The following is a 26,798-nucleotide window of genomic DNA, read 5'->3' as shown; positions in this document are numbered from 1 at the left end:
CTTTATTTAATTCTTCAGCAATCTCATAAAACTGCAAGATGTTTTGCAATGGCAAATTTACAAAAACTGCATTGTAACACACACTTTGAATTATTTAAATTCATCACAGTAATGTTCAGGAACAGAAATATGAAATGGGGCAGCACAGCGGTGCAGTGGTTAGCACTGTAGACCCATGGCGCCGAGGTCCCAGGTTCGATCCCGGCTCTGAGTCACTATCCGGGCGGAGTTTGCACATTCTCCCCGTGTTTTCGTGGGTTTCACCCCCACAACACAAAGATGTGCAGTGTCGGTGGATTCGACACGCTAAATTGCCCCTTCATTGGAAAAAATGAATTGGGTACTTTAATTTTTTTTTAAAAGAAATATGAAATGAACTAAACTTTAATCATATCCCATTGTAATCAACTGTATGGAAATGCTATCAAAAGGATGACCAGACAAAGGAAAATAAATAAGTCGGGAGTTCACTTTTGCTTCTCTCCGATCCTGATAACAGTCGTAATGCACTAGGTCTAGGACGCATCCGTAACAACCGTTGCCATGGTTTTACTAGTTTTGAATCTTGCCAGTCCTTAGTGACATATCCATTTTTTTTTTTTAAAAAGGATTATTGGCTGCATTCTTATCACACTATTTTCCTATTAAATTGTTCTCCCCCCCCCCCCCCCCCCCCACCCCCCCCCCCCCCCCCACCCCCCCACTAACTTCCAATGAATCATCCTAATTACCCTGAAGTTCAGTTCCAAATATCACATATTGGTGTCCATCTTTGATGAAAACTAGAATGGAATTGAATCATTACAAAGAGAATATTGTTTCGATACGCAATATGTCAACTCATTTACATCTATCATATACATTCAATCAGATCATAAAACAAGGGTGGCCTCCTTGTGCACTGTAAATTCTATAATTCAAAATGTCCCTCACTCTGACATTCATATCAGGTGATAAGTAGAAATGGTGAAGATCACAGAATTTACAGTGCAGAAGGAGGACATCAGGCCCATCGAGTCTGCACCGGCTCGAGCACCCTACTTAAGCCCATGCCTCCACCCTATCTCGTCACCCCAACTAACCTCTTTGGACACCAAGGGCAATTTAACATGGCCAATCCACCTAACCTGCACATCTTTGACTGTGGGAGGAAACCGGAGCACCCGCAGGAAACCCACGCAGATACGAGGGGAACGTGCAGACTCCGCACAGATAGTGACCCAAGCCGGGAATCGAACCTGGGACCCTGGAGCTTGTGAATCGGCTGTGCTAACCACTCTGCTACCGTGCTGACAACTTGTCATAAAGTGTTGGAGGCAGTCAATAAAAGGAAAACCAAATTGTTACTTATTAAGGGGATTGATAATCCGATAGTAGTTTGATTGCAAAATACTCTAGGTCCAAATTACATAGTAATAATCACTTATTGTCACAAGTAGGCTTCAATGAAGTTACTATGAAAAGCCCCTCGTCGTCCCATTCCGGCGCCTGTTCAGGGAGGCTGGCACGGGAATTGAACCCGCGCTGCTGGCCTTGCTCTGCATTACAAGCCAGCTGTTTAGCCTACTGTGCTAAACCAGCCCCTGCTCAAACTTAAAAATAATAGTTTAGACATTGCACAGAGAATGATGATCACGTAAATCAATCCTTGAAATTCCATTCCTATGAAGAACAGCCACACTTTCCTCCAATATTAGTTTCCAAATTTAGTATGATATACAAGACAATACAAAACTAGAAACAAATTACAGTCCACTTGGACATCACAGAAACAGACCCCTTTCAATTCTCCTAAAATAAACAGGGGCAGAAAGCACGGAAAAAGTTAGAAGAATTGAGGAGCAGCCAATCGAAAGGACTCAATGTTTAAGATGTTTTGATAAACTGCAGATTTTCTGATCTTATATTTTGCTATGCATAATACAAAATCCAAAAATGATTCTTGGAGGAAATTGCAGCTGTGCTTTATTAGGGAAAGAGCTCAAAAAGAATAATTCGTTTCATCTGGACTAATGAACACAAAAAACTATTTTTTTCTCGCTATAATAGCCAAATACAATAAATATTTACTATCACATGGGAATAGAAAACTGGTGGGAAAGAAAATCATGTAGTTCTGTTGTACAATGTCAGACCAGGAAAGTTAAGATCATCAGTGATGTGAAATTGTGCTAAGCTTGATCAATCTACTACTGTGAAACAAAAAACATTTTTTGGAGAAAGGAACTAACTAGAGCAAGTAAAATTGTTCAAATTGCACATTATACTAAAAATGACCTGTTATGTATTGTTAACTTGGAACCAAACTATAGTTCCAAAGCCACTGCATAGTCATAGAACATAGAACAGTACAGCACAGAACAGGCCCTTCGGCCCTCGATGTTGTGCCGAGCCATGATCACCCTACTCAAACCCACGTATCCACCCTATACCCGTAACCCAACAACCCCCCACTTAACCTTACTTTTTTAGGACACTACGGGCAATTTAGAATGGCCAATCCACCTAACCCGCACATCTTTGGACTGTGGGAGGAAACCGGAGCACCCGGAGGAAACCCACGCACACACGGGGAGGACGTGCAGACTCCGCACAGATAGTGACCCAGCCGGGAATCGAACCTGGGACCCTGGAGCTGTGAAGTATTTATGCTAACCACCATGCTACCGTGCTGCCCAAATCAAACACTGTTCATTAAAGGAATCATGCACTTCAATTAAAGATGTACAGCAAATTCCTCAATTCATTTCATATTCAAATGTTCAGAAAATTGATTCCCCAGTCCAGCAAGTCTCTCCCTTTTTGCAGTCATCATTGATAGATTTTAAAAAGAACGTATTTCATCTGTTACTATAGTATACAAAACAGGGAGACTACAGGTAGATGGTAAAATGCAGCTGCAATCTCAGGCCATACATTGATGATATGATTGACAAGAGTATTTTCTTTTAAAATGCTATTTTAAAACAAACAATTAGTCATGTCATCATGGGTAAGAGTCTGTGTGCAAGCTGGAATGAAATCAGAAACGTGATCTATATGAACATATTTACATCTAGTGCACAAGTAAAATCTTTCCCCAATCGTAGGGGTTGCATGTAGAAGAAATACCAAGTAAGGCAAGTGCCGCTATTGGCATCCCAATAATCAACCATAAAACAATTACCTCCTCCCTTTTGAGCTTCTCTCTTTTGCGAATCAATTCAACAAGTAACCGAGCCCTTTCCAAATCATGGCGTAGTTTCTGCCAGTACTTCAACTGTTCTTTTACTGCACTGTGCTTTTCATCCTGTTCCTTCTGTGAAGGGAGTTTAATATTATTACCACGTGCAGTTTGCTAAATCAGTGACTGATCATTACCACTCTAAAATACATCAACAAGGTGATCAGTAAATATAAGGACTTGGATGAAATTTAGGTAACTAAAGTGAGGAAATGTCAATCATTAAACTTGAAATTTATAGTATATTTGTGAAGGTTGGAAATATGTCAGATTCCAAAGAACATGTAAAAATATCGATGCAAGGTAAAATATTTGAAGATTGAGCATTTTCTTTAAGTTGACCAATTAGGAGTATATTTGGTTAATCGAGGCACTAGCCTTGTGCAAGTGAAAGGATGGGGAAAGACAATGTCAGGTAATACTTCGCCATAGATTTAATTAATAGATGTCACTTCCAGGGTGCAAAAGCTCGAGCAGCAACAGTATCACCATGAGCAGGAACAAGTTTTTGCAATCAGTAGCAAACAGACCATTTATGCATGGAATAGTACTAGAACTGAACCGAGGAAGGTCAGTGATGTGGTTCAATCAGCCATGTGTACTCAGAAATGTCAGGCCTGTACCAGTAAAGCCCCTTAGCATTAATTCAACCAAGCAGATGGCACAAAATAGCAGGACTCCATATTTTGACTGGAAAACCAATATGCTAGACAGCATCATAGGTAATATAGAGAAAGACAAAATTAGTCTTCAGGTTTACCTCCAAGCAATTTTCACTGAATGTAGTTAGAAGTTTGTACAGCACAAAGCATGTACAAGGCGCGAAAAGGATTTTGGAATTTACAGCTTTATAGAGAATTCCACAAAAACGTGTATAAGGTTCTTTGAGATGTTATGCTTTGCGATAGTAACCATGACTGGTTCAATAATCTCTGTGAACAAAGCCCAATTAGCTTTCCTAAAGACCCATCAGGCTGTCCTCATCTTTTGATGAACAGTAGTTGTAGGCAGACATGATTAAATAATGGTTGGTATTCATTGTGTGGAACGTTGCTCAATCCATGATATTGGGTTGTGGGTGACAAGTTGTTGTGACCAAACAAATGTAGGGATGCAGTCTTGACACCCATTTCACTGAACAAAAGACACCATGCTGTTCAAGGTTGCGTCAGGGTGAGATTATTGGCTGCCAAACTTTAATCACTCTCTTCCTGAATTGCAAGTTGCCCCAGTCTGTATGGTGGCTATTAAAGTAACCAATGCTGATAACAGGGTTAAGAAAGAGACAGGAGTATATTGTTTCCTCAAGTTTTAAATGGTAGTTTGTAAATGTTTTGAAACCATCTGTATAACATTGCAATGAGTAATGAATAAGATACACATTGTATCTAACATCTTGTTATGGATGTAGGTGGCTCAACCATGCATGGCATGTAGTACATAGCACAGCAAGTAAAGTGGCCAGTTTCATCTGTTGCAATGTGCATTTCTTCAAACCAAATTCTGTTAACCTTCTGGTGGGTGGCACTGATGATTGAACATTTCACTACTGAAAGCCACTTATGGTTTGAAAGCCACTTGTCTTCCTGAAAGAATGTTTATTGTCATACGACTAACCAGGACCTGAAAATTCCCAGATTCCATTTGCCGGTTGCATCATTAGATTCACCAGTAAAATTGATTATCCATCAGGGATGAGAAAACAATGCACTGCTGTACACATATCACCGCACATCTTTTCAAGTTGTTCTGATTAATCCCACAAAAAAAGACTAAGCAAAAATTAAACTGTTAAGAAAATTATAAATCAAGCTCTATTAAAATGGAATTCTATAAACAATAACCTACTCATACCTATTTTTTGCGCAATCCATTTATTTTTACTGCTTTAGGAATTTTTACATTTTAATAGTTTTGACATATTATTAACCATTCTCAGGAAGCTAACTGAAGTCAGCTATATTATACAATATTAGCGATTAATAGTCTCACTGCAATGTTTATAGTACAATGATAGGCACAGACAGGTTACTTAATATGGGCTACATGACACATTTTCCCCACAATACACATTAGTAGAATAAAAAATGCATATATTTACTGTCAAACATTATGTATCTACGTTTATCAGGAACAAATCCACTCCGTAAGACAGAAAATTAAATGTAAATCAGTAACTCAGTAAAAGAACCTTTTACCTGTTCTGCATTTCTTTGAGTCTGTAAATGTGAGTGCAATCGCCGAAGCAGAGGAACACCATTCCGTGACTGCCTTTTCAACATCCAGTAATTGTGCAGCCTTTGCATGAACTGGGTTTTCCTCTGAATTGATGACCGACTGCAGATTTTATTTAACCTGATAAGAAAGCAGGGATTTTTAATTACAAATATGACAGATGGCATTCTTCATAAAAATCAAAATTAAGACATTTACAAAACTAGCATTTATTTGAAAAGAAATCTTCAGCATGATGAGAAATATCCAATTTTGTCTTTCTATGCAATATATTAAATGACAAAGAAATACAGAGGTGGTTCAAGCATTTGAACAGTAAAATTCAAGTTTAGGTCTTTGCTCAAATGTATTATTTCAGTTATGTGGCTTGCTACTTTTCAACTCGGCCAACAGCCAATAAAGAGTTTAAAGAAATAATAAACTATTTGATTTCAGGGATGATTAAAACTGCCATTATTAGTACTATGGCAAAGGGGAAATAAAATTATTACTCAAGGTGCAAGCTTTATACATTATACATACACACTGAAAAGGGCAGCATGTGGCGCAGTGGATAGCAATAGGACTGCCGCGCTGAGGACCCGGGTTCGAATCCCGGCCCTGGGTCACTGTGTGGAGTTTGCACATTCTCCCCATGTCTGCATTGGTTTAACGCCCACAACACAAAAGATGAGCAGGTTAGGTGGACTGGCCATGTTAAATTGCCCCTTAATTGGAAAAAAATAATTGGGTACTCTAAATCTGTATGAAAAAAAATACATACACACTGAAAAAGAGCTTTACGGTTAATTTGGCCCCTGTAGGACATCAATATATTTCAATCATTTGAATGTCAGCTATTTGCACATGAAAAGTGAACCGATGTAAGTAAAAGGTACCAGACACCTTACAGGTTATCCAGGAAGAGTGGTCAGATTATTTCATTCACGTACAAATCATATTCTGTAGCTTTGAATACTTTGTTTCTTCAGATAATTGATTACAGCAGATTGTCAAACAGTAATGCATTCCATATGAACACCATGCATATCAGGAAACAGTTTAAAGGATGACCAGTTGACAAATATAATATTTCCAATGCAATTCCTTGGTACCTCACTTAATCTACAGGGACACGGACTGGCCCATCTCTATTAGCTTCCGACTGAGTGAGCCCATTGCACAGAACAACTTGTAATTTGCCAATCTTAGCGTTAGGTTGGATGTTATAAGATGTGGAAAAATATATTATATACTGTAGTGCTTCAGAAACAGAAGTGATTATATATACTCCTGATTATAGGTCTTGACCAACAGGGTACATGGAAAATGGATGGACAAAAAAGTTTTAAAATGCCGCCGATGCTGGAAATCTGAAATAAAAACAGAAAATGCAGAAATTATTCAGCATGTCTGGCAGCATCTGTGGAGAACGAAACACTGATGTTTCAGGTCTGTGACCTACGGCCAGTTCAGGTGAAAGGTCACAAATTTGAAGTGTTAACTCGTGCTTCTCCCTCCACTGATGCTGCCAGACCCACTGGCTATTTCCAGCATTTTATTAAATTGAATTGTGTAAGGCACACTTTACATTTTTATAAAACACTGGTTAGGTCTCAGCTGAAATAGAGTGTTCAATTCTGAGCATCATACTTTCAAAGCCTTGGTTGCAAAAGCGATTTACTGGAATTGTATTACGGATAGTCGGTTATGAGGATGCTGCAGAAAAGGTCATGGAGGTTATGTGAATGCTGCAGAAAAGATCATGGACGTCATAGAGGCGTAAAAGTCATGAAAAGTTTTGATAAGAGTAAATAAGAAGAAACTGTATCCAGTGGCAGAAGAGTTGCTGAACAGTGGACACAGATTTTAAGATTGGACCCTTACGTTACAAGATTTCTTTTACCCAATTGGTTGTGAACTGGAAATGCATTGCTCAAAATGCTGGTAGAAGCAGTTTAGTCTCAGGATAATGGGCCAATGATTTCGGACCAAGATAAGGAGAAATTGGGCAGCACGGTGGCACAGTAGGTTAGCTCTGATGCCTCACGACGCCGAGGTTCCAGGTTCGATTCTGGGTCACTGTCTCTGTGGAGTTTGCACATTCTCCCCGTGCTTGCGTGGGTTTCGCCCCCACAACCCAAAGATGTGCAGGGTAGGTGGATTGGCTACACTAAATTGCCCCTTAATTGGAAAAAATGAATTGGGCACTAAATTTATTTTTTTTAAATAAAATAAAATGAGAAATTACTTTCCTCAGAGTTGTGAATCTTTGGAATTCTCTACTCCAGAGGGTTCTGGATGCCTGATCAATTTACACATTTAAGGCCGGGTTGGACAGATTTTTGTCTTGGGCAGTCAAGGGATATGGGAGCAGGTGAGAAAGCAGAGTTAAAGGCAGAGATCAACCACAACTGCACTGAATGGTGGAGCAGACGCGACCAGCCATGTGGTCCACCCCTGCTCCTGTTTCTTATGTGCTCAAATAGTAATTTTTCAGAATTATAGAATCCTACAGCGCAGGAGGCCACTCGGCCCATCTAGTCTGCACCAACCCTCCTAAAAAGCACTCCACCCAGGCCCATGCCCCCACCCTAACCCCATAACTCCACCTAACATTTTGGACACCAAGGGGCAGTTTTAGCATGGCCAATTCATCTAACCTCCACATATTTTGACTGTTAAGAGGAAACCGGAGCACCCGGAGGAAACCCACTCAAACGCGGAGAGAGTATGGAAAAACTCCACACAGTCAATCAAGGTCATATCGAACCCGGGTTCTTGGTGCAGTGATGAAGCAGCGCTAACCACTGTGACACCCAGCCACCCCAGGCTGCTAAAAAAAGAAATTGAATGAATACTGGAAGGTAAAATAAATTGCATGACTATGGGGAAAGACCAGGGGAGTATGGGGTGCGCTGACTGAATAGCTCTATCAAAGAGCAGGCACAAGCATGGACCACTGGCTACCCTGTCCTGAATTATTCTATGATTCCACTTTATACCTCTTCGTCACTTGTAAAGCAGAAGATTGTGTCAAACTGCAAAGTTTTCTTATTCCTGCACATAAACTATGGGCTACTTTACGTATGTACTAGTATAATTGCAATACATCAGATTGGTACCAAACGTTTATGAATAGTTGATATAGTTCTCACTGTGATTCAGAGACACTTTTCCATTTCAGGTCACTGCAGTACCCTACTACCCCATTAGTTCATACAGTACTTTTCTTCATTCTTAATAATAGCTGCCACGCTTCTATTTCCTCTTCCACACGGTTCATGTTTGTAATTTTCTCCCGTCCACTCACATCATGTTAGGTCTGCTCGCTCTCTCTCCACTCAATTCAGTGAGAACCTCCTTCTCACTCTTTAGTCAGCCTAACAATCTCCTTTTCCATCCTTCCAATTTCCAATGGCGTCAAAATACCCTCGCAGGGATCATGTGATTAAATGCAAGAGCGATTGTTTTCGTGAGCTCTGGCGCTACTCATCTTTTAATCCTTTTTTTAATCCTGTGCACAACCCATACTTATTTGATCCTGATGTATAAAATCTGTGCTATGTTCCTGGTTACATTTTGGTGATAGGTCTTACTTTTGACTTGTCCTCGGTATTCATTGAGAAGGGTTAGAGGTGGCTAGACATGATGGGTCTTCAGCACCCGCTGACACCAGGGCTTCAGGACAACAACAGGGGCTTTGGTGAAACGCTGGAAGGATCCCAATTACTGATGCTTGACGATCCTGTCGTGCCCTTTTACCATTAACCCTCAACTTTGTTCCCTTATGATGTCACTTCTAATTTTGTGTTACTGTCTTTTATCCTGACACGGGTGTATGATGTATGAACACTTGTCACCTGTTATACTGTGAAAATCATGATGTGATGGCTGTATAACGGTTATGCAGTACTTAGCTGCTTTTTTTCCCCAAATGCAATTATATTGGGGAAAAGTACATTTTCTTGGTTAGGTTGACCGGTGTCTTATTCAGAAACCCCCCTGCTTTTTTTGGTATCCTTTTATCCTTCCGTATGTAAGGAGACGCCTGCAACAATTATAATGATTGACAATTGTAACCAATTGTTTGAATATTTGTTGGCCTTCTCTATGTTTATGATCATTCTGTGCTGGATTTTGGGGATTTGTGTCTTGTGATTAAACGCAAGTACCCCCTTAGAACTAATATCTTCAAACGGCAGCACGGTGGCGCAGTAGTTAGCACTGCTGCCTCATGCCGCCGAGGGCCCGGGGTCACTATCCGCGTAGAGTTTGCACATTCTCCCCGTGTCTGCATAAGCCTCACCCCCACAACCCAAAAGATACGCAGGGTAGGTGGATTAGCCACACTAAATTGCCCCTTAATTAGAAAAAAAGAATTAGAAAATACATGTATTGGCCACCAAGAGACAATTTCCAACAATATATTGAATTATGTGCACAATACTGGATATAAAACAAGCAAACATGTTTCAATGTCACTTTTTATTTACATCCTAGAAAATTATGAAGGAAACCATTTATGGTGTAGTTTAAGTTTAACAAACTCCTATAATAGATGTTAAAAGTCAAATTCATAAATCAATGTTTACAGCTCTCTACAAGTGATTTATCCACATGCCATGCCATGGGGGATTCTTTCCTGAAAGGACAACTGTTCTATCTTTGTATCTTAGCAGAGGCAGACAATGAGGATGAGGCCAGAGTAGATTGGTGGGGTGTTAGCAGCTTCACTTGTATGCAAGTCACTCAAGCATAGTTTTTAACAAGAGTTATTCAGCTTGCAAGTTAATATACTGAGTGCATTATGCTGCAACTAACACACCTCCTTTCCACAGCTCAAGGAGGTATCATTTCCACACTGGGAATCATATATACAAGAACTTGTTTGAGACTTTTTTTTTAAAATCGCAATAAGAAGCAAGTTACTTTACTTAACATTAATCCCATGAAGGATTCGTTCAGCAACTCAGGTTCCACATTCAAAATATACTTTAAAATGCTTGTTATTTAAACAATTACTGTGTACACTAATTATTTACTTGTTTAAAAGTTGTTTTTCCATTCCTTTTCCCTTTAAAATCTAACATTTCAAAAATAAAATTCACAGTAGATGAGATTATGTCAATCACATATCCCTTAGGTCCCTGGTTTGTTTTAACCTAATGGCCCTGTTTCAGGCCAGGTGAATCAGAGTGGTATAGAATGTACAATGGACATCATGGCCGGAATTCTCAGTTTAGGATTCACAAAAACGGTTCCAAGGGTGAGAAATGTCAATTATGAAGAGAGATTGGAGAAGTTAGGACTGTTTTTCTTGAACAGAAGGTTGGAAGGAGATATAGCATTCAAAATCATGAGGGTCTGGACAGGGTAGACATAGAGAAACCGTACACACTTGTGAATGGATCAAAACAAAAACAAAAAGGGACACAGATTTAAAGTAATTGGCAAACAAGCAAAAGCAAGAGTGATTAAGTTTTGGAGTACACTGCCCGAAGATGTGGTGGAGTCAGGTTCAATCGAGGCATTCAAAACAGAGACTTCTATTTGAAAAGAATGTGCAGGGTTACAGGGAGGAGGGAGGGGGCAAATAGAGAACCAGATTAAATGCTCATTCATAGGGCAGGTGCAGACACAATGCGTCAAATTGCCTCTTCTGCACTGTAACAATTCTGAGAGAAAATGTGTGGGGGACAGCAACATATTGATGTAATACACTTGGGGTGCATCATGTAATGCTGTGACATACACCAAAGAAAAATGGGAAAATAAACTACACAAATGAACTTCTCTTAGTCAGGATCTATAGGAGAAACACTAAACTGTATGCACAGACTTGAGCATTGTTTTCCTATTAACGGGGTACTTCAAAAGTAATCTATGGGATGTAAAATGCCATGCGAGGTCTGAATATGAAAAACAAGTGTAAGCACTGGTTCTTAGTGACCAGACATAACAGCAAATACATCATTTGGAAGCACAATATAAATACCAAATAAAAGTAGTGGCGATAACAGTACAGAATTGACAGACAATAAGCAAAAGATGCCAAATAGAAGACAAAGCCAATAATATTATAAGGGACAGCATAGTGGTTAGCACTATGGCTTCACAGCGCCAGGGTCCCAGGTTCGATTCCCGCTTGGGTCACTGTGCGGAGTCTGCACGTTCTCCCAGTGTGCGCGTGGGTTTCCTCCAGGTGCTCCGGTTTCCTCCCACAGTCCAACGGTGTGCGGGTTAGGTGGATTGGCCATTCTAAATTGCCCGTAGTGTCCTAAAAAAGTAAGGTTAAGTGGGGGGTTGTTGGGTTACGGGTATAGGGTGGATACGTGGGTTTGAGTAGGGTGATCATGGCTCGGCACAACATCGAGGGCCGAAGGGCCTGTTCTGTTCTATGTTCTATGACTATGCAGTGGCTTTGGAACTATAGTTTGCTCCAAGTTAACAATACATAACAGGTCATTTTTAGTATAATGTGCAATTTGAACAATTTGAACAAGAATCCAGCTGAGGGCAGCAGAGCAAAGCTACTGATCAGCTGTTCTGGGGGAATTTGCATACGTGCAGTGCGGTCAGTCTAAGTTGAAGGTGAACCGGCGAAGGAGACCCAAGGAGTTTGAGTGAAAGCAAGCATCCAGCAGAGGGCAGCAGAGCAAAGCTACTGATCAGCTGTTCTGGGGGAATTTGCATACGTGCAGTGCGGTCAGTCTAAATTGAAGGTGAACCGGCGAAGGAGACCCAAGGAGTTTGAGTGAAAGCAAGCATCCAGCAGAGGGCAGCAGAGCAAAGCTACTGATCAGCTGTTCTGGGGGAATTTGCATACGTGCAGTGCGGTCAGTCTAAGTTGAAGGTGAACCGGCGAAGGAGACCCAAGGAGTTTGAGTGAAAGCAAGCATCCAGCAGAGGGCAGCAGAGCAAAGCTACTGATCAGCTGTTCTGGGGGAATTTGCATACGTGCAGTGCGGTCAGTCTAAGTTGAAGGTGAACCGGCGAAGGAGACCCAAGGAGTTTGAGTGAAAGCAAGCATCCAGCAGAGGGCAGCAGAGCAAAGCTACTGATCAGCTGTTCTGGGGGAATTTGCATACGTGCAGTGCGGTCAGTCTAAGTTGAAGGTGAACCGGCGAAGGAGACCCAAGGAGTTTGAGTGAAAGCAAGCATCCAGCAGAGGGCAGCAGAGCAAAGCTACTGATCAGCTGTTCTGGGGGAATTTGCATACGTGCAGTGCGGTCAGTCTAAGTTGAAGGTGAACCGGCGAAGGAGACCCAAGGAGTTTGAGTGAAAGCAAGCATCCAGCAGAGGGCAGCAGAGCAAAGCTACTGATCAGCTGTTCTGGGGGAATTTGCATACGTGCAGTGCGGTCAGTCTAAGTTGAAGGTGAACCGGCGAAGGAGACCCAAGGAGTTTGAGTGAAAGCAAGCATCCAGCAGAGGGCAGCAGAGCAAAGCTACTGATCAGCTGTTCTGGGGGAATTTGCATACGTGCAGTGCGGTCAGTCTAAGTTGAAGGTGAACCGGCGAAGGAGACCCAAGGAGTTTGAGTGAAAGCAAGCATCCAGCAGAGGGCAGCAGAGCAACGCTACTGATCAGCTGTTCTGGGGGAATTTGCATACGTGCAGTGCGGTCAGTCTAAGTTGAAGGTGAACCGGCGAAGGAGACCCAAGGAGTTTGAGTGAAAGCAAGCATCCAGCAGAGGGCAGCAGAGCAAAGCTACTGATCAGCTGTTCTGGGGGAATTTGCATACGTGCAGTGCGGTCAGTCTAAGTTGAAGGTGAACCGGCGAAGGAGACCCAAGGAGTTTGAGTGAAAGCAAGCATCCAGCAGAGGGCAGCAGAGCAAAGCTACTGATCAGCTGTTCTGGGGGAATTTGCATACGTGCAGTGCGGTCAGTCTAAGTTGAAGGTGAACCGGCGAAGGAGACCCAAGGAGTTGGAGTGAAAGCAACCATCCAGCAGAGGGCAGCAGAGCAAAGCTACTGATCAGCTGTTCTGGGGGAATTTGCATACGTGCAGTGCGGTCAGTCTAAGTTGAAGGTGAACCGGCGAAGGAGACCCAAGGAGTTTGAGTGAAAGCAAGCATCCAGCAGAGGGCAGCAGAGCAAAGCTACTGATCAGCTGTTCTGGGGGAATTTGCATACGTGCAGTGCGGTCAGTCTAAGTTGAAGGTGAACCGGCGAAGGAGACCCAAGGAGTTGGAGTGAAAGCAAGCATCCAGCAGAGGGCAGCAGAGCAAAGCTACTGATCAGCTGTTCTGGGGGAATTTGCATACGTGCAGTGCGGTCAGTCTAAGTTGAAGGTGAACCGGCGAAGGAGACCCAAGGAGTTGGAGTGAAAGCAAGCATCCAGCAGAGGGCAGCAGAGCAAAGCTACTGATCAGCTGTTCTGGGGGAATTTGCATACGTGCAGTGCGGTCAGTCTAAGTTGAAGGTGAACCGGCGAAGGAGACCCAAGGAGTTGGAGTGAAAGCAAGCATCCAGCAGAGGGCAGCAGAGCAACGCTACTGATCAGCTGTTCTGGGGGAATTTGCATACGTGCAGTGCGGTCAGTCTAAGTTGAAGGTGAACCGGCGAAGGAGACCCAAGGAGTTGGAGTGAAAGCAAGCATCCAGCAGAGGGCAGCAGAGCAAAGCTACTGATCAGCTGTTCTGGGGGAATTTGCATACGTGCAGTGCGGTCAGTCTAAGTTGAAGGTGAACCGGCGAAGGAGACCCAAGGAGTTGGAGTGAAAGCAAGCATCCAGCAGAGGGCAGCAGAGCAAAGCTACTGATCAGCTGTTCTGGGGGAATTTGCATACGTGCAGTGCGGTCAGTCTAAGTTGAAGGTGAACCGGCGAAGGAGACCCAAGGAGTTTGAGTGAAAGCAAGCATCCAGCAGAGGGCAGCAGAGCAAAGCTACTGATCAGCTGTTCTGGGGGAATTTGCATACGTGCAGTGCGGTCAGTCTAAGTTGAAGGTGAACCGGCGAAGGAGACCCAAGGAGTTGGAGTGAAAGCAAGCATCCAGCAGAGGGCAGCAGAGCAAAGCTACTGATCAGCTGTTCTGGGGGAATTTGCATACGTGCAGTGCGGTCAGTCTAAGTTGAAGGTGAACCGGCGAAGGAGACCCAAGGAGTTGGAGTGAAAGCAAGCATCCAGCAGAGGGCAGCAGAGCAAAGCTACTGATCAGCTGTTCTGGGGGAATTTGCATACGTGCAGTGCGGTCAGTCTAAGTTGAAGGTGAACCGGCGAAGGAGACCCAAGGAGTTGGAGTGAAAGCAAGCATCCAGCAGAGGGCAGCAGAGCAACGCTACTGATCAGCTGTTCTGGGGGAATTTGCATACGTGCAGTGCGGTCAGTCTAAGTTGAAGGTGAACCGGCGAAGGAGACCCAAGGAGTTGGAGTGAAAGCAAGCATCCAGCAGAGGGCAGCAGAGCAAAGCTACTGATCAGCTGTTCTGGGGGAATTTGCATACGTGCAGTGCGGTCAGTCTAAGTTGAAGGTGAACCGGCGAAGGAGACCCAAGGAGTTGGAGTGAAAGCAAGCATCCAGCAGAGGGCAGCAGAGCAAAGCTACTGATCAGCTGTTCTGGGGGAATTTGCATACGTGCAGTGCGGTCAGCCTAAGTTGAAGGTGGTTTGTGGAAGGGCTGTTGACAAGTGACAGTTAAACCCGAAACACTTCGTGAGTGTTTCCCACCCTACCTCCTCCTCTAACCAACCCCCCCACCCCACGGTGGTTGGGAAGCGGGAGCAGGGACCTGTCGTGAAGGTGAGTGAGTGCCTTTAAATTTGCTTAACTTTCAGCGGGAGCAGGGTTTGAGGTAATATCAGGTAAGCTCTTCCTTTCGTTTTCCTTTTCTTGTTTTTTTTTAATCTAGACGTGATGTCAGGGAAGGCAGTACAATGCTCCTCCTGCAGAATGTTTGAGGTGAGGGACGCCGTCAGTGTCCCTGCTGATTTCATCTGTGGGAAGTGCACCCAACTCCAGCTCCTGAAAAACCGTGTTAGGGACCTGGAGCTTGAGCTGGATGAACTTCGGATCATTCGGGAGGCAGAGGGGGTCAGAGATAGGAGCTTCAGGGAAGTAGTTACACCAAAGACTGGAGATAGATGGGTAACTGTAAGAGGGACTGGGAAGAAGCAGTCAGTGCAGGGACCCCCTGCGGTTGTTCCCCTGAGTAACAAGTATACCGTTTTGGATACTTGTGGGGGGGGGGGGACTTACCAGGGGTAAGCCATGGGGTACGGGCCTCTGGCACGGAGTCTGTCCCTGTTGCTCAGAAGGGAAGGGGGCAAAGGAGTAGAACATTAGTAATTGGGGACTCAATAGTCAGGGGCACAGATAGGAGATTTTGTGGGAGCGAGAGAGACTCACGTTTGGTATGTTGCCTCCCAGGTGCAAGGGTAAGTGATGTCTCGGATCGTGTTTTCCGGGTCCTTAAGGGGGAGGAAAATCAGCCCCAAGTCGTAGTCCACATTGGCACTAACGACATAGGTAGGAAAGGGGACAAGGATGTCAGGCAGGCCTTTAGGGAGCTAGGATGGAAGCTCAGAGCGAGAATAAACAGAGTTGTTATCTCTGGGTTGTTGCCCGTGCCACGTGATAGTGAGATGAGGAATAGGGAGAGAGAGCAATTAAACACGTGGCTACAGGGATGGTGCAGGCGGGAGGGATTCAGATTTCTGGATAACTGGGGCTCTTTCTGGGGAAGATGGGACCTCTATAGACAGGATGGTCTACATCTGAACCTGAGGGGCACCAATATCCTGGGGGGGAGATTTGTTAGTACTCTTTGGGAGAGTTTAAACTAATTCAGCAGGGGCATGGGAACCTGGATTGTAGTTTTGGGGTACAGGAGATTGAGAGTATAGATGTCAGGAGCACAGATTTGACTTCGCAGGAGGGTGCCAGTGTTCAGGTAGGTGGTTTGAAGTGTGTCTACTTCAATGCCAGGAGTATACGAAATAAGGTAGGGGAACTGGCAGCATGGGTGGGTACCTGGGACTTCGACGTTGTGGCCATTTCAGAGACATGGATAGAGCAGGGATAGGAATGGTTGTTGCAGGTTCCGGGGTTTAGGTGTTTTAGTAAGCTCAGAGAAGGGGGCACAAGAGGGGGAGGTGTGGCGCTGCTAGTCAAGGACAGTATTACGGTGGCGGAAAGGATGCTAGATGGGGACTCTTCTTCTGAGGTAGTATGGGCTGAGGTTAGAAACAGGAAAGGAGAGGTCACCCTGTTGGGAGTTTTCTATAGGCCACCTAATAGTTCTAGGGATATAGAGGAAAGGATGGCAAAGATGATTCTGGAAAAGAGCGAAAGTAACAGGGTAGTTGTTATGGGAGACTTTAACTTTCCAAATATTGACTGGAAAAGATATAGTTCGAGTACATTAGATGGGTCGTTCTTTGTACAATGTGTGCAGGAGGGTTTCCTGACACAATATGTTGACAGGCCAACAAGAGGCGAGGCCACATTGGATTTGGTTTTGGGTAATGAACCAGGCCAGGTGTTAGATCTGGAGGTAGGTGAGCACTTTGGAAACAGTGACCACAATTCGGTGACCTTTACGTTAGTGATGGAAAGGGATAAGTATACCCCGCAGGGCAAGAGTTATAGCTGGGGGAAGGGCAATTATGATGCCATTAGACATGACTTAGGATGTGTTGGTTGGAGAAGTAGGCTGCAAGGGTTGGGCACACTGGATATGTGGAGCTTGTTCAAGGAACAGCTATTGCATGTTCTTGATAAGTACGTACCAGTCAGGCAGGGAGGAAGGGGTCAAGCGAGGGAACCGTGGTTTACCAAAGAAGTGGAATCTCTTGTTAAGAGGAAGAAGGAGGCCTACGTGAAGATGAGGCATGAAGTTTCAGTTGGGGCGCTTGATAGTTACAAGGAAGCGAGGAAGGATCTAAAGAGAGAGCTGAGACGAGCAAGGAGGGGACATGAGAAGTCTTTGGCAGGTAGGATCAAGGAAAACCCAAAAGCTTTCTATAGGTATGTCAGGAATAAAAGAATGACTAGGGTAAGAGTAGGGCCAGTCAAGGACAGTGGTGGGAAGTTGTGTGTGGAGGCTGAGGAGATAAGCGAGATACTAAATGAATACTTTTCGTCAGTATTCACTCAAGAAAAAGATAATATTGTGGAGGAGAATGCTGAGACCCAGGCTATTAGAATAGATGGCATTGAGGTGCGTAGGGAAGAAGTGTTGGCAATTCTGGACAAGGTGAAAATAGATAAGTCCCCGGGGCCGGATGGGATTTATCCTAGGATTCTCTGGGAAGCCAGGGAAGAGATTGCTGAGCCTTTGGCTTTGATTTTTAGGTCATCATTGGCTACAGGAATAGTGCCAGAGGACTGGAGGATAGCAAATGTGGTCCCTTTGTTCAAGAAGGGGAGTAGAGATAACCCCGGTAACTATAGGCCGGTGAGCCTAACGTCTGTGGTGGGTAAAGTCTTGGAGAGGATTATAAAAGATACGATTTATAATCATCTAGATAGGAATAATATGATTAGGGATAGTCAGCATGGTTTTGTGAAGGGTAGGTCATGCCTCACAAACCTTATCGAGTTCTTTGAGAAGGTGACTGAACAGGTAGACGAGGGTAGAGCAGTTGATGTGGTGTATATGGATTTCAGTAAAGCGTTTGATAAGGTTCCCCACGGTCGGCTATTGCAGAAAATACGGAGGCTGGGGATTGAGGGTGATTTAGAGATGTGGATCAGAAATTGGCTAGTTGAAAGAAGACAGAGAGTGGTAGTTGATGGGAAATGTTCAGAATGGAGTTCAGTTACGAGTGGCGTACCACAAGGATCTGTTCTGGGGCCGTTGCTGTTTGTCATTTTTATAAATGACCTAGAGGAGGGCGCAGAAGGATGGGTGAGTAAATTTGCAGACGACACAAAAGTCGGTGGAGTTGTAGACAGTGCGGAAGGATGTTGCAGGTTACAGAGGGACATAGATAAGCTGCAGAGCTGGGCTGAGAGGTGGCAAATGGAGTTTAATGTGGAGAAGTGTGAGGTGATTCACTTTGGAAAGAATAACAGGAATGCGGAATATTTGGCTAATGGTAAAATTCTTGGTAGTGTGGATGAGCAGAGGGATCTCGGTGTCCATGTACATAGATCCCTGAAAGTTGCCACCCAGGTTGATAGGGTTGTGAAGAAGGCCTATGGTGTGTTGGCCTTTATTGGTAGAGTAATTGAGTTCCGGAGCCATGAGGTCATGTTGCAGTTGTACAAAACTCTAGTACGGCCGCATTTGGAGTATTGCGTACAGTTCTGGTCGCCTCATTATAGGAAGGACGTGGAAGCTTTGGAACGGGTGCAGAGGAGATTTACCAGGATGTTGCCTGGTATGGAGGGAAAATCTTATGAGGAAAGGCTGATGGACTTGAGGTTGTTTTCGTTAGAGAGAAGAAGGTTAAGAGGTGACTTAATAGAGGCATACAAAATGATCAGAGGGTTAGATAGGGTGGATAGCGAGAACCTTCTCCCGCGGATGGAGGTGGCTAGCACGAGGGGACATAGCCTTAAATTGAGGGGTAATAGATATAGGAGAGGTCAGAGGTGGTTTTTTTACGCAAAGAGTGGCGAGGCCGTGGAATGCCCTACCTGCAACAGTAGTGAGCTCGCCAACATTGAGGGCATTTAAAAGTTTATTGGATAAGCATATGGATGATAAGGGCATAGTGTAGGTTAGATGGCCTTTAGTTTTTTTTTCCATGTCGGTGCAATATCGAGGGCCGAAGGGCCTGTACTGCGCTGTATCGTTCTATGTTCTATGTTCTAAAGGACCTGGCATAAGACTGGCCAGAGCAATGTGGGCCAATAAAGCCCAGGTAAGGAGCTTCCACCAGCTGATGATTAAAGGAGGAAGCTACAGTTCTACCCTATACCATACAGTTCAGGACATTCACAATGAAGTTTAGGACTCCAAGCTTTTTTTCTAGATGGACCCATTTCATGCAGTCATTTTCAACAAAGCCCTTCTTTCTCATCCTCTACTGCTCTTTTTGTTTCTTTGACACTTGTAGATGAAATTACTAAAACTAAAAATATCAGATGATGTAGGGCACGGTGGCACAGTGGTTAGCACTGCTGCCTCAGCACCAGAGACCCAGGTTAAATTCTGGCCTTGGGTGACTGTGTGGAGTTTGCACGTTCTCCTAATGTCTGCGTGGGTTTCCTCGGAGTGCGCCGGTTTCCTCGCACAGTCAAAAGTTGTGCAGGTTAGGTGGGGTTGCGGAGATAGGCCGGGGGAGTGGGCATGGGGGATGCTCTTTTAGAGGGTCATGCAGACTAAATGAGCCAAATGGTCTCCATGAGTCCTCCTTCAGCTGCAGTTTCCTCAAAGCAATATTAGCAGGGTTTGGTCGGGGAGGTTAATGTGTCACCAATTGCAGATCATGGTGGTCCGTATAATGGGTACTTTATACCATTCGGGGTGGATAATTCATGGGACATTTTTTTTAAAATATAGAATTTACAGTGCAGAAGGAGGCCATTCAGCCCATCGAGTCTGCACCAGCTCTTGGAAAGAGCACCCTACCCAAGGTCAACACCTCCACCCTTTCCCTATAACCCAGTAACCCCACCCAACGCTAAGGGCAATATTTGGACGCTAAGGGCAATGTATCATGGCCAATCCACCTAACCTGGACATGGAAATAACAGCAGAAAGGGAGAGGTTGCTGAAATAACAAGACTGAAATATTTGCAGAAAAGTTTGTGCACAAATATTCGAAGGTGAAAAGTAAGATTCACAAAACAGCTAATAAAGTAAATGAGTTTCTGGGCTTTAACAAAATCTGTGTCATGAAGATTTGCTTTGTGCCAAATAATGATTTCAATCCATCATCTAGAAACATGGGGTGTGATTTAACAAAAAGGTTTCCAAGTGTCATTTATGACGGGTTTTGCTGGGAGTTTCCTGCCGGCGGGTTCCCCACCGCTATATAACAACATTTCGTCACTCCTTTGGGCCCTGGGGAGGTTCCCACTGGTTTAGCCCACATTTAGAATTTTTTTCATCACTGAGGATCTGAACTCCGATCGGGTCGCCATTTTGAATGGGTGCCCCACCCCGATCTCCAAATGAGCTTGTGGGTCCCCCCCCCCCCCCCACCCATGGGACATGTCACACTCCACACCATGGGCACTACACCACCCTCCCCCACCGCCAAGTGAGGGCACGTCGTTATGGGGTCCAGCACCCCCTTCCAGGAACCCAGCCCGTCATCCCCAACTCTCAGAGGCCCCTTCTTACCTGCCCAGCATCCCTTCCCCCCCCCCCCCTCCAGCCTTTCATGGGGAAGGACCCCCTGGGTCCCTGACACTTGGCAGTACCACCCTGGCACTGCTCCTGCTGGCTGGCACTGCCATCCTCCCACGTTCCAGTGACAGGACCAGGGTGCCACACTCCACTATCCCTGATCAGCCATGGGCCTCCAATGCCATGCCACTGTCGTCCCGCCCCCTCCCCAACATGCCGTTCCACCTGGTCCACATTTGGGTGGACAAGTACTGAATGGCACCCGGTCGCAGCCTCCCTGGGGAGGCTGATAGATCCTGGGAGGTCGGTAGATACCGGAAAGTAGGCTTCGATCTACTTACAAGAGCGCAACTTGGTCCCGCCCATTGCGGGGGTTCCTGATTCCACAAAGCATCGTGACTGTCGGAAAGTCCATGGGGCACTTCATCCAGGATCTACCAACCACGCTGTGCTCGCGATTAGACACAACATGGCCGGTAGAGTGCACCCATTAAATTAACTTTTTTAAATCACAGACCAAAGTGACTAGATCACTCAGCTAAGATGAATTTACATTATCGTACATTCCATATTCTAACCACATTGGTAGCGCAGTGGTTAGCACCGCTGCTTCACGGCCCCAGGTTCAATTCCCACTTGGGTCACTGTCTGTGCGGAGTCTGCACATTCTCCCCGTGCCTGCGTGGGTTTTTTCCCTCGGTGCTCCGGTTTCCTCCCACAGTCCGCAAAGATGTTCCTGGTAGGTGAATTGGACATTCTGAATTCTCCCTCAGTGTACCCGAACAGGTGCTGGAGTGTGGAGACTAGGGGATTTTCACAGAAAATTCATTACAGTGTTAATGTACGCCTACTTGTGACAATAATAAAGATTATGATTATTGAGATAGCATGTCTGCAAAAACCAAAGATCTTAGAAGGAATGCGAATGAACCATATTGCCTATTCCATTAGCACAACATCCAGATACTCAACTGGGTGGTGAGCAATAGTACTCTGACTAAAAGTAGGAATTCCCAGACTTGAACTAATCAACTTATAATTGGAATATATGATCATGTTTGAATTGCTGGTCATGTGACACCTCTTTGTTTTAAGCACATGTAATCACAGAACGGAGGACAAGCAGCTGAGAGAGAGCCTCCCTCTCTCTAAAACATAGAACATAGAACAGTACAGCACAGAACAGGCCCTTGATGTTGTGCCCCCACAAGCTTTCAGGCACTGGCTGCTAATGTTAGATTCCCTCTTTCTCTCTTCCCATATGGAGTAGACCGAGATTAGACCTTAACTCCACAGCTTTGTCTGCAGAAAAATCACCCACCTGCAATTTTACACCACCTCAAAACTGAAAAAGAACAAGACCACCAAATTCAGCCTGAAGCCAGCAGAGTCACCACATTATAGACAGTGAATTCCTTTACATGCACTATTTGACTACGCTATCCTTCCCCACTCTGTAATCTGTATATAAATCGAGGAGCGTGCCCCAGAGATGACTGGGGTGGCCGTAAACAGATCAGTGAGGAACCACCGGGCATCAATCGATTGTCACAAGCAGGCTTCAATGAAGTTACTGTGAAAAGCCCCCAGTCGCCACATTCCGCCACCTGTACGGGGAGGCCAGTATGGGAGTTGAACCCATGCTGCTGGCCTTATTCTGCATTACAAAATTATGAGGGGCATAGACAGAGTGGATAGGCAGAGACTTTTTCCCAGGTTAGAGGGGTCAATTACTAGGGGGCATAGGTTTAAGGTGCGAGAGGCAAGGTTTAGAGGAGATGTACGAAGCAAGTTTTTTTTTAAACACAGAGTAGTGGGTGCCTGGAACTCACTGCCGGAGGAGGTGGTGGAAGCAGGGATGATAGTGATGTTTAAGGGGCATCTTCACAAATACATGAATAGGATGGGAATAGAGAGATACGGACCCCGGAAGTGTAGAAGATTATAGTTTAGACGAGCAGCATGGTCGGCGCAGGCTTGGAGGGCCGAAGGGCCTGTTCCTTTTCTTTGTTCTTTCTTTGTTTAAGCCCACTGTGCTAAACCAGCCCCTTTAATAATCACTTATCGTCACAAGTAGGCTTCAATTAAGTTACGGCGAAAAGCCCGTAGTCGCCACATTCTGGCGCCTGCTCGGGAAGGCCGGTACAGGAATTGAACCCGCGCTGCTGGTCTTGTTCTGCATTATAAGCCAGCTGTTTAGCCTACTGTGCCAAACCAGCCCCATGCGCGCATGTGTAGGTGCATGAACGGAGTGTGCGGAAACCAATGGGTATTTTATTATTTTACTTCGATAACAACTTAATTCAAGTATAATGAAGCTAATCTTTCGGTCTTTTTTTTAAATGATTATAGTGCAGAAATAGTTAAGTACTCACTGAATTGGCAAGTAGATCCTTTTCAAGCAGTAAAACTATTATGATTATGCGAGGAGGGTAGAGAGGGTGTGTGCAGTCGGAGCTGGAAAGAGAGCAGCACCTCCTTCATTGGGTGGAGGAAGAAAAGGGACTGCTACAGTTATTTTTCATAACATTACCAGTAACGAGGGATAAATTGTTCAAGCCTTATGGTATTGTTTTTTTTATAAATTTAGAGTACCCAATTATTTTTTCCAATTAAGGGGCAATTTTAGCGTGGCCAATCCACCTAACCTGCACATCTTTGGGTTGTGGGGGTGAAACCCACACAAACACGGGGAGAACGTGCAAACTCCACACGGACAGTGACCCAGGGCCGGGATTCGAACCCGGGTCCTCAGCGCCGTAGGCTGTAATGCTAACCACTGTGCCACCGTGCTGCCCGCCTTATGGTATTGTTAATAGAAATGGGACTAAATACCATTTTTTTTTTTAAACTCAAAATTGCATACTATAAAAACAAGGCTGAACTATACCAGCCTTACATCATTGTCCCTGCTGAAGAATAAAGTGTCCTTCCGTTTATACATCTCATTAATTTGATGTTGCAGAAGCACAGATTTGCAAATTGCCTGCATGCATACATCTAAAAATATAGTCCATCTTCCATGTGGTGTAGTTGTTGACAGAGAACAATTTCTGGTCCACCAAAATAATGGCATAGATCACTCCAAACTCAGTGCATTGAGTACTGTCCATGCTCCGTGAATGTAATGTCAGCAAAATGGACGGATCTCCATAGTCCCACCTTGGATTCTATCGATCTCTCTTGGACAGTCTCATGTCCACCATATCAGATCAGCCTTGTATGATGCTGGACATGCTCTTTGCTTGCCCTGGATTCACAGACATCCCAAAATACAGCTTCCAGGTGCCCCGGCTCAACTGCCCTGTCTTTAAACCAATACCCCATTGTTGATCTCTGGACTCAGCAAATCCTTGCAGTCTTATGCCTGTTCATGGCATTGGATTGACCTGTTTAGGAAGAAAAGCAGAGGGACACAACACGTTTCTAAGCAGAATACTACATCTGCAACTGGGCATCTTTTAGACCCAATCACAAATATTAGGTCGACTGGGCCATTTGAATACTATGTCTGGTACTGACTCCGACATCGCTCTCAATTCTTACACCCCACCTCGCCAGCACCATATAGCATATTTACACTCTGGACTTCAGCTCCAAAATCGCTGATTGTTGTGCAGCCTACTTCACTGTAATGCTGTAGGCATAAATTCTGCTGCTAATATAATTTAGCCCCTTTTGTCAATTGACACTAATCCCATTTCCAGATCAAAAAGAGTACCAGAGTACTCTTGATACCACTCGCCATGCCTGGACAATGAACTCTCCTCTGCAGGGGTTTCAGCATCCCGTCAGCCCCAAAGTGTTCTGTCTAATTGTCAGTTGTTTAAAGGTCACCTACTATCGCCAATTGTATTCGAGGCTAGACTGCTTCTACATCCAGTTACTGTGCAGTTCTTACCAATTTGCTTCATGACAAAGTAACTTAATTCTGCTTCTGTGGGTTGAGATAATTCCTACTTCAGTGGGAATATATGGTCCTCAAGCTGCAGTTGTGAACACTCAATCTGCATAACCTACTGGAATGCTGCATTTTTGTCATGTCTATTTTTATGCCTGAAAGACAGCCTTTGTAACATCTTTGTTCAGTCTTCCTCGTATCGCCACATTCAAGCAAAGCTGTTAAACATAAACTACCTATCGTAGCAGAGAACTCAGTATTGCTGAAAAAAAATAGATGTTATATCAAAGCTTTTTGGCTTGCATGCATCAGAACAGCCAGCAAGATAAGCCAACAGTAAAACATAGAACAGTACAGTACAGAATAGGCCTTTCGGCCCTCGATGTTGTGCCGAGCTTTGTCCAAAACCAAGATCAAGCTATCCCACTCCCTGTCACTCTGGTGGGCTCCATGTGCCTATCCAATAACCGCTTGAAAGTTCCTAAAGTGTCCGAATCAGCAATCAGGAAGGTCATCCTGGTTTTTGATCCAGGAGGGATGTCCTGCTGCTGAGAAAAACAGACACATGGGCAGTGTCGGTCCATTCGAGGGATTGACCTCCCACACATGAAGTACGAGAGACTGGACTCTACATCAGTCAGATGAAGCTTTCCAGAGCTATGGCGATGTCATCAAAGTAGTTCAGAGAGACAGGGCCTCAGCTTCCCCCGTCAGGGTCAGCAATAACTGGAATGGTGACTGAAGGGGACCAGGAGTTGTCCCTCATGTCTCCATAGAGATCTGGGTGAGGGATAAGAGGGGAAAATTATCTCTACAAATGTACTCAGTGATTCAGCGTTGACCAGTGTCTCTACATTGGTCGGCTCTGGGGAGGGGACTCTTATGATCAACTAAATTTCAACAGATTGGGTATTAAGAACAAATGCTTAGATTGACTGTAAACCCATCTAATGGGGGCTGAGCCACTCCATAAACAGCAATGGGAAGGTGGATCATATGAAAGTGGGAAAAGTTGTCCAGTCCAGGACGCAACACATTAGAACTTCAATGTCCGAATTATTACAATCGGCACCTAGTTTCTTTTTCTTTCCTTCAGGGTCAAATTTCATCCCATATTTATAATTCACATCTTCCCACTGTTTAATACGCCTGTGCTAGTTGTCTTTGTGCTGTTCCAATTCCTTTGGGACAGGAATGTGGCAGGCCTCGTGCAAGTTCATCTGGATTTAGTGGAGATTCCCATTTTTTTTTAGAATCCAGTTCTTCAAAGCCGTACATTTTCTGATCCTGTCCTTCATCTTCTTTCACTTTGAGCGACTATTTGATCCAACAAAGCTGCCGTGATCACGGCATCATCCTCCCCGTGTGCGTGGGTTTCCTCCATGTGCTCCGGTTTCCTCCCACAGTCCAAAGATGTGCGGGTTAGGTGGATTGGCCATGATAAATTGCCATCAGTGTCCAAAATTGCCCTTAGTGTTGGGTGGGATTACTGGGTTATGGGGATAGGGTGGAGGTGTTGACCTTGAATAGGGCGCTCTTTCCAAGAGCCGGGGCAGACTCGATGGGCCGAATGGCCTCCTTCTGCACTGTAAATTCTATGAAAACCAGCACTTCCCCAACAGCACAGCAAGAGGGTGTGGACAAGATGGATGCTGTGTACATGTCCTACTTCTGTGTTGACACTGGCCAGGGCTGGGAATGAGCTGTCAGCAAACACACCACCTCTGTTGGGCTGTTTAAAGTTGGTCTACCGTTATTGCCCTCTACAGAGAAAATCCAGCATTTCCTATCTGTACTGCAGCAATAGCTGTTGATAAGCTTGAGTGGACACCTCCTTCTTCTTTGCTGTCACAGTCCTGGAAATGTGTGGTCAGGAATTCCAGGACATCTGGAGGACAGGCCCGGATTTGAAAGATGTGCTGCTCACATAGGCTGGGGCCTGGTGAAACAGGCTTTGCACCTGTCGGATCTCCATTACATTGCCTGGCATCGCACCAGCCGGCACTGAGATTCAGACACAATGTAGATCAAAGTGTTTTCGGACTGATGGTGGTTATAAACTCCAGGACACTGTGGAATCCGCTTGTTGCTCTCCCACCAGCCCCCTACATGAGTCACCTCCAGAATAAAGGGAATAACAATTTACACTGCATGAGAAGACTGTGCTGATTGGTTGACATGTGGACTCTGATGAAGCATTGCCACAGAGAAT

At 44.6% G+C, this 26,798-nt stretch overlaps 1 protein-coding gene across 4 annotated transcripts in view; it reads right to left on the bottom strand.

The window, feature by feature from the left end:
* Positions 1-26,798, bottom strand: part of brpf3b (bromodomain and PHD finger containing, 3b) — an 89,036-nt gene that overhangs the window by 36,097 nt on the left and 26,141 nt on the right. For all 4 annotated transcript variants that reach the window (XM_038819442.1, XM_038819440.1, XM_038819443.1 and 1 more), the window contains 2 exons: positions 5,422-5,578; positions 3,167-3,298 (listed from right to left, as the gene is read on the bottom strand). In XM_038819442.1, coding sequence (XP_038675370.1) covers positions 3,167-3,298; positions 5,422-5,578 — 289 coding nt within the window. The remainder of the gene's footprint in view (positions 1-3,166; positions 3,299-5,421; positions 5,579-26,798) is intronic.

The sequence above is a fragment of the Scyliorhinus canicula genome, chromosome 15, assembly GCF_902713615.1.
Source record: "Scyliorhinus canicula chromosome 15, sScyCan1.1, whole genome shotgun sequence".
In the NCBI taxonomy this organism is placed as follows: Eukaryota; Metazoa; Chordata; class Chondrichthyes; order Carcharhiniformes; family Scyliorhinidae; genus Scyliorhinus; species Scyliorhinus canicula.
The sequence above is the reverse complement of the archived record's forward strand: the minus strand, read 5'-3'. Positions and strand labels throughout refer to the sequence as shown.